This window comes from Nomascus leucogenys, chromosome 22a (genome assembly GCF_006542625.1).
Source record: "Nomascus leucogenys isolate Asia chromosome 22a, Asia_NLE_v1, whole genome shotgun sequence".
In the NCBI taxonomy this organism is placed as follows: Eukaryota; Metazoa; Chordata; class Mammalia; order Primates; family Hylobatidae; genus Nomascus; species Nomascus leucogenys.
In genome coordinates this window covers 90,662,918-90,677,989 of record NC_044402.1, presented here as the reverse complement: position 1 = coordinate 90,677,989, position 15,072 = coordinate 90,662,918, and the positions used below count along the sequence as shown (strand labels likewise).

General features: G+C 42.9%; 1 protein-coding gene across 2 annotated transcripts in view; it reads left to right on the top strand.

The window, feature by feature from the left end:
- The first annotated feature begins 6,321 nt into the window (after positions 1 to 6,321).
- Positions 6,322 to 15,072, top strand: part of HIBCH (3-hydroxyisobutyryl-CoA hydrolase) — a 114,408-nt gene continuing 105,657 nt past the window's right edge. For both annotated transcript variants that reach the window (XM_030802359.1, XM_003253855.3), the window contains exon 1: positions 6,322 to 6,460. In XM_030802359.1, coding sequence (XP_030658219.1) covers positions 6,426 to 6,460 — 35 coding nt within the window. In that variant the 5' untranslated portion in view covers positions 6,322 to 6,425. The remainder of the gene's footprint in view (positions 6,461 to 15,072) is intronic.

Sequence of the window (15,072 nt, the reverse complement as noted above, 5' to 3'; positions counted from 1 at the left end):
TTCCTCAGTTATACTAGCCACATTTTACGTGCACAATAGTCAACTGTGTCTAGTTTTGGACAAGATAGCTATAGGCAATTGTGAGATTATTTAGCAGCTTAATAATACATCAAAACTTGTATCTTAGGAAAATTTATTTTCAGTAAAATGCAGAATGAATTGAACGGTGTGACGGTTGAGGGACAAGAGAGAAGTTAGATCTGGAATGAGTTACAGGTGGGTACTAGAATGGTAGCAGTGGAGGTGTTGAGAGGATAGAACAAATCTGAGAAATCTTTCAAACAAATAACTAGTGTGGCTCGATGACTGATTGGCAATGAGGAAAGAAAAAATGAAATCAAGTATGATAACCAGCCTCCAAACAGCCTGAAAGGATCCTTGCATCCGAGTATTCTCTTGTAAAATCTTCTATACTGTACCGGGGTTGGTCCGTGTGACCAATAAAATAAACAGTAGTGACAGTTATAAGGTACTGTGGCTTCTGTCTTGGTGGCTCTTTCTCTGGGCTCTTTCTCTCCAGAGGAAGCGAGCTGCCATACTGTGAGCAGCCCCATGGAGAGGCCCATGTGAAAGGACCTGTAACCTGCCAACAACCACATGAGTTTGGAAGCTGAGCATTCAGATGACTGCAATCCCAGCCAATGCTTTGCAGCCTCATGAGAGACCCTGAGCCAGAACCACCTGGCTAAGTCTCTCCCTGATTCCTGAGCCTTGGAATCTCTGAGAAACAATAAATGTTGGTTGCTTTAAGCTGCTAAATTTTAGGGGTAATTTGTAACAGATAGATAATTGAACAATAATAAAAAAAGACAATATCAAACACGAAGAAAAATATAACCCTATTTGGCCGGGTGTGGTGGCTCACGCCTATAATCCCAGCACTTTGGGAGGCCCAGGCAGGTGGATCACTTGAGATCGGGAGGTCGAGACCAGCCTGACCAACATGGAGAAACCCCGTTTCTACTAAAAATACAAAATTAGCCAGTAGTGGAGGTTTCAGTGAGCCAAGATCGTGCTATTACACTGCAGCCTGGGCAACAAAAGCGAAACTTTGTCTAAAAAAAAAAACCAAAAAACAAAGCAACAACAAAAAAACCCAATTTAAAAATGGGCAAGAAAATTGAAAGAAGATAATAAGCATATGAAAAAGTGCTCAACATCATTAGACACCAGGAAAATGAAAATTAAAACCACAAGGAGATAACACCACACACACCAGCATGACTAAAATTTAAAAGACTGATAATACAAAATGTGGCTGAGAATATGGAGCAACCAGAATTCTTTATTCAAAAATTAAGATACAATTTACATACCACACAATTCACCCATATGAAGTATATGATTCAGCCAACCGTCATCACTATCCATTTTAGAATATTTTCATTTCAGTGTGGTCCAACCATCACCACTATTCATTTTAGAATATTTTCATTACCAGAAAACCCTGTGCCCTTTAGCTGTCACTCTCCAATTCTCCTACCTCCTCTCCAACCTTAGGCAACCTCTAGTCTACTTTCTATCTGTACACATTTGCTTATTCTAGACACTCATGTAAATGGCATCATATAATATGTGGTCTATTGTGACTGGCTTCTTTCATTTAGCACAGTTTTTTCCATGTTTGCTCATGTTGTACCATGTATCGATACTTCATTTCTGTTTCTTGCCAAATAATACTTCATTGTACAGATATATAACTTTTGTTTTTGCCTATTCATCAGTTGATGGACATTTGGGTTATTTCCACTTCTTGGCAATTATGCTGCCATAAACATTATGTACAAGTTTTTGTGAGGACTATGTTTTCATTTATTTTGGGTATATACCTAGGTATGGAATTGTTGGGTCATATGGTCACTCTGTTTAGCCATTTGAGGAACTGCCAGACATTTTTCCAAGATAGCTGCACCATTGTACATTCTCACCAGTGGTGTCTGAGGATTCCAAATTCTCCTCACTAACACTTGTTTTTTAAAAAATTATGGTGGGTGTGAAGTCATTGTGGTTTTGATGTGCATTTCCCGGATGGCTAATAATGTTGAGCATCTTTTCATATGATTATTGATCATTCATATATCTTTTTTGGAGAGGTGTATAGTATATTCAAATCTCTTGTCCATTTTAAAATTCGGTTATTTAAATTGTGATAGTTCTCTACATATTCTAGATAGCCTTTTATCAAATATATCATTTATAAACATTATTCCTCATTCTGTGGATTGTATGCCACCAGAATTCTTGTCCAAAATGATACAAACTCTTGAAAAGGGTCTGGCTGTTTCACAGAAAACCAAACATTGATGTACCCTATAAACAAGACATTCTACTTATAGATATTTACCCAAGAGAAAAGGAAACATATGTCTACAAAAGATTTACACAAGAATGTTTACAGCAGCTTTATTCATAATAGCCCCAACTGGCAACATCCCAGGAATCTATCAGGAGGAGCATAGATGAGTACACTATGGGGTATTCATATAATGAAATACTACTCAGTAATAAAATGGAGGAACTACTGATACACATGACATGGACATTTTGCTAAGTGAAAAATGCTGTACACAAAAAGCGCACACTGTATGATTCCATTTTATATGAATTTTTAGAAAATGCAAAACTGATGGTAGAGAAAATCAGACTGGGTGCAGTATTTAATCCCAGCACTTTGGGAGATCGAGGCGGGGAGATCTCTTGAGCCCAGGAGTTGGAGGCCAGCCTGAGTAACATGGTAAGACCCTATCTCGCAAAAAAAATACAAAAATTAGCTGGGTGTGGTGGCATGTGCCTGTAGTCCCATCTACTCAGGAGGCTGAGGTGGGAGGATTGTTGAGCCCAGGGAGGTTGAAGCTGCAGTCAGCTATGATTGTGGCACTGTATTCTAGCCTGGGTGATAGAGTGAGACCCTGTCTCAAAACAAACAACAGTGGTTCTCAAGACAGAACAGTGGATGCTGCTGGGGCAGGGGTTGGGGTGGGGAAGGCAGGGGTAGGCAGAGAATGTCTGGAAAATCGTGACAGGAAACTTTTTGGGGTGATGACAATGGTTTATATCTCAGGAATTTTGGTTACACAAGTGTATACATTTGTCAAACTCAGTGAATGTACACTTAAGATTTGTGCATTTCATTGTACGTAAATTTTGTCTCAAAAGGGAAAATATGTAAACAAATATTTAACTCTAGATAATAAGACACATGCCATATTTTGGGAGAAGTAAAACGATGCCTGTAATTAACTTTGAAATGCATTTAAAAATAAGGTATTTGGGATAAGGAATAAAGCAAGATAAAATGTAAATCCAAGTAGAATCTATGTGGTGAGCACATAGGTGTTTGCTTTAAATTTTTATAATTTTGCTATATGTTTGAAAATCTTCAAAATAGAATGTTAAGATAATTTTTTTAAAAGGACTAAGGTTTCTAGAGCTGGAAGCCAGAAGACGATAGCATCATTAGAAGAAATAGAGAATTTAGGAATAGGAAGGACAGCTTGGTGGAAGGTGTGGCATAACTGACAGGTCTTGATACCTACGAGGTCCTAAGTAATTTATGCACATATTGTGTCCAGAATTGGTGGGTTCTTGGTCTCACTGACTTCAAGAATGAAGCCATGGACCCTCGCGGTGAGTGTTACAGTTCTTAAAGGCGGCCTGTCCAGAGTTTGTTCCTTCTGATGTTCGGATGTGTTCGGACTTTCTTTCTTCTGGTGGGTTCGTGGTCTCGCTGGCTCAGGAGTGAAGCTGCAGACCTTCGCGGTGAGTGTTACAGCTCATAAAAGCAGTGTGGACCCAAAGAGTGAGCAGTAGCAAGATTTATTGCAAACAGTGAAAGAACAAAGCTTCCACAGTGTGGAAGGGGACCCCAGCGGGTTGCCACTGCTGGCTCGGGCAGCCTGCTTTTATTCTCGTATCTTGCCCCACCCACGTCCTGCTGATTGGTAGAGCCCAGTGGTCTGTTTTGACAGGGCGCTGATTGGTGTGTTTACAATCCCTGAGCTAGACACAAAGGTTCTCCACATCCCCATCAGATCAGTTACATAAAGAGTATGGACACAAAGGTTCTCCAAGGCCCCACCGGAGTAGCTAGATACAGAGTGTCGATTGGTGCATTCACAATCCTTGAGCTAGACATAAAGGTTCTCCAAGGCCCCACCAGAGCAGCTAGACACAGAGTGTTGATTGGTGCACTCACAGACCTCAAGCTAAACACAGGGTGCTGATTGGTGTATTTACAATCTCTGAGCTAGACATAAAGGTTCTCCACATCTCCACCAGACTCAGGAGCCCAGCTGTCTTCACCCAGTGGATCCCACACTGGGGCTGCAGGTGGAGCTGCCTGCCAGTCCCGGTGCCATGCGCCCGCACTTCTCAGCCCTTGGGTGGTCGATGGGACTGGGCACAGTGGGGCAGGGGGCGGCGCTCGTCGGGGAGGCTCAGGCTGCACAGGAGCCCATGGAGGCGGGGGAAGGCTCAGGCATGGTGGGCTGCAGGTCCCGAGCCCTGTCCCGCGAGCTAAGGCCTGGTGAGAAATTGAGCGCCTGGTGAGAAATTGCCGATGGGCTGGCACTGCTGGGAGACCCAGTACACCCTCCGCAGCTGCTGGCCCAGGTGCTAAGCCCTTCATTGGCCGGGGCTGGCAGGGCCGGCCGGCTGCTCCAAGTGCGGGGCCTGCCAAGCCCACGCCCACCTGGAACTCCAGCTGGCTAGCAAGCGCCTCTCCCTCCACACCTCCCTGCAAGCTGAGGGAGCCGGCTCTGGCCTTGGCCAGCCCAGAAAGGGGCTCCCACAGTGCAGCGGTGGGCTGAAGAGCTCCTCAAGTGCCGCCGAAGTGGGAGCCCAGGCAGAGGAGGCGCCAAGAGCGAGCGAGGGCTGTGAGGACTGCCAGCACGCTATCACCTCTCAATATTTCTGTCTATATTTCAATGGATCTTCACAAACACCTCTAGTCTTTAATCATCAACACATCCATTTTCAGATGAGAAAATGGAGGTTCTGAAAAGCTATATAATTTGCTCAAGGTCATTAAACTATTAGTGTGCTAGGAGTAGGACTGATTACATAATTTGCAGGCCTAGTATAAAATGAAAATTTGTGGTTCCTTGTTAAAAAATTATTAATAGCACAGCATTAAAACAAGCACAGGGCCCTTCTAACGATTAGGCCTTGTGAGACTCAGGTTTCAAACACATGAAGCTAGGGCGGCAAGGATTTGAATCTCAGTCTGTCTAACAGGAAAGCCCATGCTTTTTCCAGTAAACCATGCTAGGTCAGATGACTGGTTCATTTCTGTGCGCAGTGAATGAGGCATGATGGTGATGTCAGATGGTGATGTCCTGTAGCCAGTTAAAAACCAAATTGCAGGTAAGGAGTTCCTTCTGTGATGTCTGTTGTCTGTCCTCTTCTCAGTGGGCATTTGGTTATTACATTTGACCTAGGTTAGCAACGTAATTTTTGATCAAAGTCTCAACAGTGTATCTCTTTAAATATCAAGATACTAAGAATAACTCCTTTCATGAGTCCTTTCTGAAATTTGTCACCGGATTTCTTCTTTGTGATAAATGTGTCAATACTTAATAGTGGCGATGAAATGTCTTCTGCTAGACATCTGGGTGGATCTGGAAGCCGAGCAACGTTTTCCTCAATTTAACCGTGGATCCTAGTAGTTGAGTTAAATGTTGGTTTCATTTAAGAGTAAGCTACTTTCTGAATGTAATTATGCTTTCACTGATAACAGCAACTTTTACTTTAGTTGGGAAGACATATCTATTATCTCTTAATCAGACAACTCTTGTCTGTCTTTGAGGAAAAGTGGGGGATCTGTAACTTTTCCCAAGAAAACTGAAAATGTCTCAATCCTAATATTAAAAGAATTCGGCTGTATTGGGTTAGGAATGAATAAACTACACCGATGTCCTTTATCAAATGTAATTCCTCTAGTTGATTCTCAAAGAATACTAAGTTTACGTTTTAATAAAAAATTACTAAAATTCCAGAAAAGTCTCACATCAGTCCCTGCTGGTCAAATTGTCAGGCCAAGCCTAGACAACAGGTTGCGCTTTGGGCTAAGACAGCCTCTAGAGGGCAATCTCCTTTCCTGCGAATCCGCCCTAGTCCGCTCTATCCTCCCTCTCCCCGCTCCGCCTCAGCTCGCTCTCCGCCTTCTCCCTGGCCCCGTGCCAGATCCCAGGCCCACCCCACATCGGTCCCATCTCCCTTCCTCTCCCTCAACTATTTCCTCCAGGCGTTGTTCTTGCCCCGCCCCTCCCCTCCCCGCCGCGTAGCGGAAACGGTCGCTCTGGCTTCCTGGAGGACTTGTTATCTGTGCCCGGCGGCGCAGGACGGCGGTGGGCGGGGCTCACGCGAGGCGCTGGAACGGTGCAGACGATTCTCGCTCCGCTGCTGTAGCTTCGGAGTGTTTGGCGATGCGGCAGCGGGAGGTGTGGAGGCTCATGTCGAGGTGAGTGAGAGGGAGCGAGCGACCAAGGGCAGGCAGCGGCACTCGCCACAGTCGGAAAAGGGCCGAGGGTGGAGACTGCTGGCCTCGAAGTTTCGAGTCGCGCTCAGGCGCAGCTGTGAGACCCCAACCTTGGCCCTCCCCAGGCCCCAGACCCCGTCCCTGTCTTTCCTTTCTTCCTCTAGCGTCTTCTTTGCAGCAGCACTTTGGTTTTCTGCCACTCTGGCTCTTAATTCAGGCTTGTCCCCCCCACGACTTTAATTCTTTTGGCCTCAGTTTCTTTCCTTTCTTCAAAGTTGGGTGCAGTTTGGGGACACGGAGGGATTTGACTTAGAGGAATTCTGCGGCATGTTTTGTGCAGCCGGCACACACAGGTGCTTTGCCAGTTGCTGCACCTCTCTGCCCGTGGTGTGATTTTATTCAGCTTTCTTGCATGGCTGCAGCGTCAGTATAGGCATTTGGAACTTTCAGGCTAGTGTTGAGGGACAATTTAACGTGGCATGGGGGAGCATGTTTGCAAACATTGTTTAACTTTTCGAAAGTACCCCTCACTGCGCTTTGAGCTCAGCCTAGGAAATCTGGTAGCCATCATCTTTAGGAAATTAGGCTGCATGCGTCTTAAACAGCCCGCTGCCTGGCCCTGTACTGTCATACCAGGTAGCAGCTGCGCCCACTTGAAGGGAGAACCATCCTTATTTTCTTAAAATAAGGACAACTTAAATTACTGGATTCTTTAAGCCTTAGAGTTTGCCTTCTGGGTTTCCTGAAAAGGGATGGAGGTGTTTCTTTGACTTAAGAAGAATAGTTTCAGGGGAAAGTATCTAGATGTCTAACACTGTATCCACAGACCTAATTCTCAGTAAATTTTTGTTATACATTGAAGAGTTGCTTGCTTTTCTGTTTGTTTTTTTAATACCTTAAAATTAGTTGTCCTTGCACCAGCTCATGGAGCGATTGAGTAAATACTAAGAAAATCAGTACGCGTAATCGTTACTGCCGCTTTTTCAGTGTTGTCAGCAAATAGAGAAACAAACTGGAAAGACATGTTTGTTAAAGTTAACTGACTTAGGAAAGGATCTGTCATTTGCACAATTCAGCTTGGCTTGATCAATCATTTGCACAATTTTTCCACTCCACGTTCCAAGATGCAGACTCTGTAGGTGAGGCCCGGACCATTTTGGGGGCTTTGATCTGAGATGCCTTTTTCCAGACTCAACCCTGGAGTGGGTATTATCCTAGAAAGCAGAGGCCAAGGTGGTCCAGTCCACAATAGCCTAACCCACAAGTGTATAAGGGAATAGGGTGCCACGGAAAGTGTTTCTGAGAGGAAAAAAGGCCTTGGGCCATGGTTGACAGTGTTGGGCAGCCCCACTTGAACTCTGGCCTCCCTTGGCTTCTTCGGTACTGGCCTACTTTTCTAATGCCACTCTCCACCGCCTTTCCTCTTACCCCAGTGCCAGTTTAGCTCTTGGACTTTTTTTTTTTTTTTTTGGTTCCCTAATCATCTCTCTTAGGGTAACTCAAATTTTTGTCTAACCTGACTTGCCCTGAGCTCTAGTGCTGGTCACAACCCTCGGAATGTCTGAGTTGCACCTCATATATAGATTTGCACTTAAGGGCTAGGCGCGGGAGCTCACGCCTGTAATCCCAGCACTTTGGGAGGCCGAGGCAGGCATATATCATCTGAGGTCAGGAGTTCAAGACCAGGCTGGCCGACATAGTGAAATCTCGTCTCTACTAAAAATACAAAAAAAATTAACCGGGCGTGGTGGCAGGGGCTTGTAATCCCAGCTACTTGGGAGGCTGAGGCAGGAGAATTGTTGGAACCTGGGAGGCAGAGGTTGCAGTGAGCCAAGATCGCACCACTGCACTACAGCCTGGGCGACAGAGTGAGACTCCATCTCAAAAAAAAAAAAAAAAAAAAAAAAAAAAGAAAAATAAATTTGCACATTAAGTATAACCCTTACTCTTTATCTCTCTTGGCACTATCATTCTTCTAGATTCTCAAAGTTACCGAAGTTCTCCCGCACTCCCAAACCTTAACCTCTTCCTGTGGATTCAAGTTTCAACAGTAGTCTCAAAGTTATCATTTTTTCCTCTTCCCAGTGAGAATTGTTTCTGTACAAGATTGCCAGGTTAATCTTGCTAAGGTTTTACTTCAGTGCCTGCCGTTATTCTCAGAAGCTCACAGAGGTGCCCTTCTGCTTATGCAATTAAATACAATTTTACCAGCCTGGATTTCACAGATTTGGCCCCGGTATATTCATGGATGAACAATTACCTACTGTTCTGTTCTACTTCCTGGGAAGCACAGTTCTAGGCATTTCTATTATCCTGTAGCCACTCTGGACTACTCGATGTTTCTACTGTTCCTTATGTAGGCCCTTGGAGTCTGAAAGGAGAGCAGATAGGAAACAAATAGTTAGACAAAAGTAATTTTTGATTACCAATTCTGGTAAGTGTCTTAAGGGACAAGTACAGTTATGAGAGCCAGATTTAGATAGGGAGAGGGAGTCAGGAAGCCTCATCAGAGAGGTTGCTCTTCGCTGGGTGTGGTGGTTTATGCCTGTAATCCTAGCACTTTGAGAGGCCAAGGTCGGAGTTCAAGACAATCCTGGGCAACATAGCAAGACCCCGTTTCTACAAAAAATAAGGAATGAAAAAACTAGCTGGGTATGGTGGCATATGCCTATCCTTCCAGCTTGGGAGGCTGAGGTGGGAGGATCACTTGAGCCTCAGAGTTCAAGTTTACAGTGAACTATGATTGTGCCACTGCCCTCCAGCCTGGGCAACATGGAAAAACCTAGTCTCTAAAAAATAGAGATAACAGGAAGAGGTTACTTTTTAAGTTGTTAATAGGCCTCATTGCCTTTTCCATCTGCTCTATACTCTGCTGAAGTACATTGTTTTGGTTCTTACTCTTTGCCTCTCTTCTAGTTCTACTTAGTTGTTTCTTAGTTGATGAAAGGCTCAATCTTTGATGCTCTGTTAGGTTGTTTTCTGTGTTAGGAATCATGAGCCTGAATGCAGAGGCCTTCTGAGAAGGAAGCATTGAAAGATGCTGGCTAGATGGCAGCGTGGGGGACTGGTGAGCTGGAGAGAGTGCTGTAGAGAGGAGGCAGCTTCTCAGCCCCAGGCATTGTTGCCCTTATAGAATATAGACCCAGGGTTTCCATTACTACTGATTTTTCTGGAAAAGCTGGAAAAACTGCATTTTTACGTGAAATCTCTTGATTTTTAAATGTTAGTAGTTTTTTCTTTTTTTCTTTTTCTTCTTTTTAATCCCTACCATTCCATCCAGATAATGTTAGTAGTTTTAAAACACTGCTGGGCTGGGCATGGTGACTCAAGCCTGTAATGCCAGCACTTTGGGCGGCTGAGGCTGGAGGATCACAGCCCATGAATTTGAGACCAGCCTGGGCAACATAGACTGTGTCTCTACAAAAAATTTAAAAATTAGCCAGGTGTGGTGGTGTGTGCCTGTAGTCTTAGCTGTTCAGGAGGCTTGAGTCCAGGAGCTTGAGGTTGCAGTGAGCCCGTGTATCATACCACTGCACTCCAGCCTGGGTGACAGAGTGAGACCCTGTCTCTAAAAATGAATAAATAAATAGAATACAGAAATAAAACGCTGTTGACCATTACTACAGTTGCAGTTGGCATCCTTCTGGCAATGAGTTTTCAACTGCAGCCTTCTCATTTATTCCTTACAGAAAGCTGAGAGATTCCAGTGCGTCAGTGATTGTACATGCATGTGGCGTAAGACATACCTTTAGTTCTAACTTTGCTTTCAAGTTCGAGTCTCTTTCTTCTGTTGACTATTTCTGCTTATGTCAGTACAAACTCAAATTCAAAATTGAATTTATATTTCATCCTGCAAACCAGCTAGCTTCTTTCCCTGTCTTTTCTATATTCTCCTAGTTGTCCTGGCTTGAAATCTTAAAGCCATTTCTGACATTCTTTTCCATTGAGTTTTACTTTATAAAAACTCTTAATAATATCACTCCCTTCTGTTTCCACAGCTGCTGTTCTTCATCACCCCATGCCTAAATTATTGGCCTCCTGGACTTGGTTTTCTGCTCTGTTCACACCTTGCCCACTTCTGGGATCATAATTTTCACCAAGCACTACTTTGTGATGTCTTCTTCTTGCTTAATCAGTTTCATGTAGTTGTTTAATTTTGTGAGGCCGTGTTTGTTTTATTGGATAATTGCAAAAAGTTCCTGAGTGATAAAGTTCTCATCTAAGACAGTTGTTTATTTAAACTTCACACATCATAACCACCTAGAGGGTTTGTTAAACACAGATTTCTGGGCCCCACAGTTTCTCATTCAGTAGGTCTGGGGTGGGGCAGAGAATTTCAGTTTCTAGTAAGTTTCCAGGGGATGTTGATGGTACTTGTCCAAGAACCATACTTTGAGAATAACTGTTCTAAAAGGCCAAGTTGACATCAGCTGAAGGAAATAAGCCTGATAAAGTTAATTAAGAAATTAGAAGTAGCATGCCGGGCACAGTGGCTCATGCATGTAATTTCAGCACTTTGGGAGGCTGAGGCGGGCGGATCAAGAGGTCAGGAGATGATGACCATGCTGGCTAACATGGTGAAACCCCGTCTCTACTAAAGATACAAAAAATTAGCCGGGCGTGGTGGCAGGCACCTGTAGTCCCAGCTACTCGGGAGGCTGAGGCAGGAGAATGGCGTGAACCCGGGAGGCAGAGCCTGCAGTGAGCTGAGATTGCACCACTGCACTCCAGCCTGGGCGACAGAGAGAGACTCAGGCTCAAAAAAAAAAAAGTAGCAGAGATGTGCATGCCCTCTTCCTCTCCACCAGATGGCAGTTTTGGAGCCAATAGAAAGGAAAGATCATAAATTCAGAATTACTTGGGAACACTGAATTCTCAATTACATTTTGAGGTATAAAAGCTAATATCAAATTTTAAATGACAGCTGAATTTGAATTAGAACGAATGGGCTGGGTGCAGTGGCTCATGCCTGTCATCCCAGCACTTTGGGAGGCCGAGGCGGGCGGATCACCTGAGGTTGGGAGTTCAAGACTAGCCTGGCCAACATGGAGAAACCTCGTCTCAACTAAAAATACAAAAATAAGCCGGGCGAGGTGACGCATGCCTGCAGTCCCAGCTACTCGGGAGGCTGAGGCAGGAGAATTGCTGTAACTTGGGAGGCAGAGGTTGCAGTGTACCGAGATTGTGCCACTGCACTCCAGCTTGGGTGACACAGCAAGAGTCCGTCTCAAAGCCAACCAACCAAATGAAGCAATATGATTATATAGTATTTGGCAAGGAATTTGGTTGTGTATATATATGTGTGTATATATATATATTTTTTTTTTTTGTAGTAATTGGTCCACAGATTTTTGTGACCTATAAATATTGTGTACAGTGGCTTTGTTTGATAGGTTTACATTAACCTCAAACTTTCTTTGAGTTAAATAAAATTCTGTCTTATATATAAAACTGGGACTTGGAGTTAGTCCTGCGTTCTCTTTGTTTACTTGTTAAAACACTGTAATTAGTACTTAAACTGTTACATAAGAGTTGGAAATCTGGCAACACCCTCTTGAACCTTGAACCTACGTTTGGTTACTGGCCTCATTAAGGAATACAGAATTATTCTGGATTTTTATACTTAAAATTTCCAAAAAGATAATATTGAGTCAAGTTGAAAACATTTTGGAAATGGTGTTTTAGGGTAGTGTAGTTCACACTTTAAAAGTAATTATGAAAACCTTATTTAGAAAGTATCCCTAAATAAGATACAATCTGTCACTTCAGTTTCATAATTATAAAGTGTTAGTGTTGATTTTTAATGACTCCATAGTTTGATTTAAGTGGTCTTGGGTGTGACCTGGGCTTTGGGATTTTTAGCAGTCTCCAGGTGATTTTTTTTTTTTTTTTTTGAGACAGAGTCTCACTCTTGTCGCCCAGCCTGGAATGCAGTGGCACAATCTCGGCTCACTGCAACCTCTGTGTTAGAAATACCAAAATTGTTAGATAATTGGTGCTGTGAAGAAAAGTCAGCATGGAGACAAAAGATTTATCAGCAAGGCCATTTTTGCTTTCTGCAGAAAGGGTGCTCAATTGCAGATGGAATGATGGCGAGAGCACACTTGACAAAGGAAAAGCAGACATATTTATCCTTTATGCATTTGGGTCGTCCTTACTGCTGTGTCCTGCATCCATTGGCTGGAGTGGGACCTCACACTCTTAAACTGATACCCAATATGCTAATAGCCTAAATAGGTAAGTGCAGGGAAGAACAAAGAAGTTGCTTACGAAAGGTTTAAAGAACCAATAACATTTTTAAGTAAGGAAGGGCCATAGGCTGTGAGCTGGAACATGTCTGTGAGCATGTCCAATAGTTATGTAGGATAGGGCTTAACAAAGAGTTATTAGCACAAAGCAAGGAGACATGAAGAAAGTTAGTCTTTAAAAGACATTATTATTTCTAACACTTATGATTTATTCTTTAACAAGAAGAAAAACTTTGAAGAGGAAACTTTTTACTTTCTACACTCTGCCTCCCAGGTTCAAGCTATTCTCCTGCCTCAGCCTCCTGAGTAGCTGGGATTACAGGCACCCGCCACCGTGCCTGGCTAGTTTTTGTACTTTTAGTAGAGATGGGGTTTTGCCTTGTTGGCCAGGCTGGTCTGGAACTCCTGACCTCAGGTGATCTGCCTGCCTTGGCCTCCCAAAGTGCTGGGATTACAGGCATGAGCCACCATGCCCAGCCGAGTCTCCAGGTGATTCTAATGTACAGACCAGTCTTGGAATCACTGGGCTACATTTTACTTGTGAGACAAATTCAAAAAATGCTAGTTCAGGAATGTGAACCATGACTGACTTAAACAAATACGTCGTTTCTCTCTTTTGTATAGTATTACTCAATTTGAATGTAATATAAAAAAAGTAATATAAATTCTGAAAGGCAAGTTGGATTACAAATATTTTTATAAATTCAGTCATCCAAGTTGTGGTTACAAGTGGTAACTGGTGATATTGCCTTTTGTGAAACCTCAGGCTGTTGGTCTTCTTATAAGCTCAGAGTTTCCTTGAAAAATTAACAGATTGTCAGTTTATCAGTTCCATTAGATAGTATATGTATCTGCACATGTGCACAGCCCTTATCAGGCTGCTGCAGCTACTGATTCTAGCTTTGACCTCTTTCCATAGATCTTAAATTTAGCTTCTTAAACAAAAAGCATGCATCTTAGTATATTCTAACTATAGTATTTTTATGTGCACATCTGTCATTACATTGTGGGTTTCTCAAGGGCAAGAGCTATGTCTTTTAGGAAATTTTTTAAAAAGCCCAAAGCGTAATGATACAACTTGATGAATTTTCACAAACCAAACATACTTAAATCACCAGCACCTGGATCAAGAACCAAGCATTCCAGAGGCGCTCCTCGTGCCTCTCTCAATCACTGCCCTTCCCGGTGTTGCCTTTTACTTTCTTATTATAATTTACATAAGGCACTTGAGTACACTGTTGTGAAGTTTATAGCTTAGTGAACTTGTACATATACCTGCAGTCCTGTAATCAGCATCAGGATAGAGACAATTTCCAACATTCCATGTTTGTTCATGCCCCTTCCCAGGTGCCCCCACCCTCACCATTCTCATGTCCATTATTAGTGGTCACTTTGGTCAAGCTGTGTCTCAGGCTTTGTATTTCTAGCCCAACAAGCACTTTTAAAACAGCAAACATAGAAGTGTGTTGTGTTTATTGTTTTGTAGCCTGCTCTCCTTTTGTGATTTGTCACTACTTTTCCATGTTAGTATTTTTAGTGGTTGTGTAATGGCTGTATTAATAGACACAGTCTTTTTTTTTTTATATTTTTTTTTATTATACTTTAGGTTTTAGGGTACACGTGCACAATGTGCAGGTTTGTTACATATGTATCCATGTGCCATGTTGATTTCCTGCACCCATTAACTCGTCATTTAGCATTAGGTATATCTCCTAATGCTGTCCCTCCCCCCCTCCCCCCACCCCACAACAGTCCCCGGAATGTGATGTTCCCCTTCCTGTGTCCATGAGTTCTCATTGTTCAATTCCCACCTATGAGTGAGAACATGCGGTGTTTGGTTTTTTGTCCTTGCGATAGTTTACTGAGAATGTTTTCCAGTTTCATCCATGTCCCTACAAAGGACACGAACTCATCATTTTTTATGGCTGCATAGTATTCCATGGTGTATATGTGCCACATTTTCTTAATCCAGTCTATTGTTGTTGGACATTTGGGTTGGTTCCAACTCTTTGCTATTGTGAATAGTGCCGCAACAAACATACGTGTGCATGTAGACACAGTCTTTAAAATAATGCTCTATTCTTAGACATTTACTTTGTTTTCAGTTTTTCCATCATGTAAATAATGTGAACATATTTATCAATCAAACTTTGGTCATATTTCGGAGATTTCCCTAGTGCACATGCTTGCGGAATTAGTGGATTGAAGGGTGTGAATCATTTTAAAGGCTGTGGATTTGTATTTCCAAACTGTTTACCAGAAAGGCAGTACCAATTTGTACCTCTACAGTGTCTGAGAATGCTGTTTGTACTGCATCTTTAACAAACCTTTTTTCTTAAGATTAAT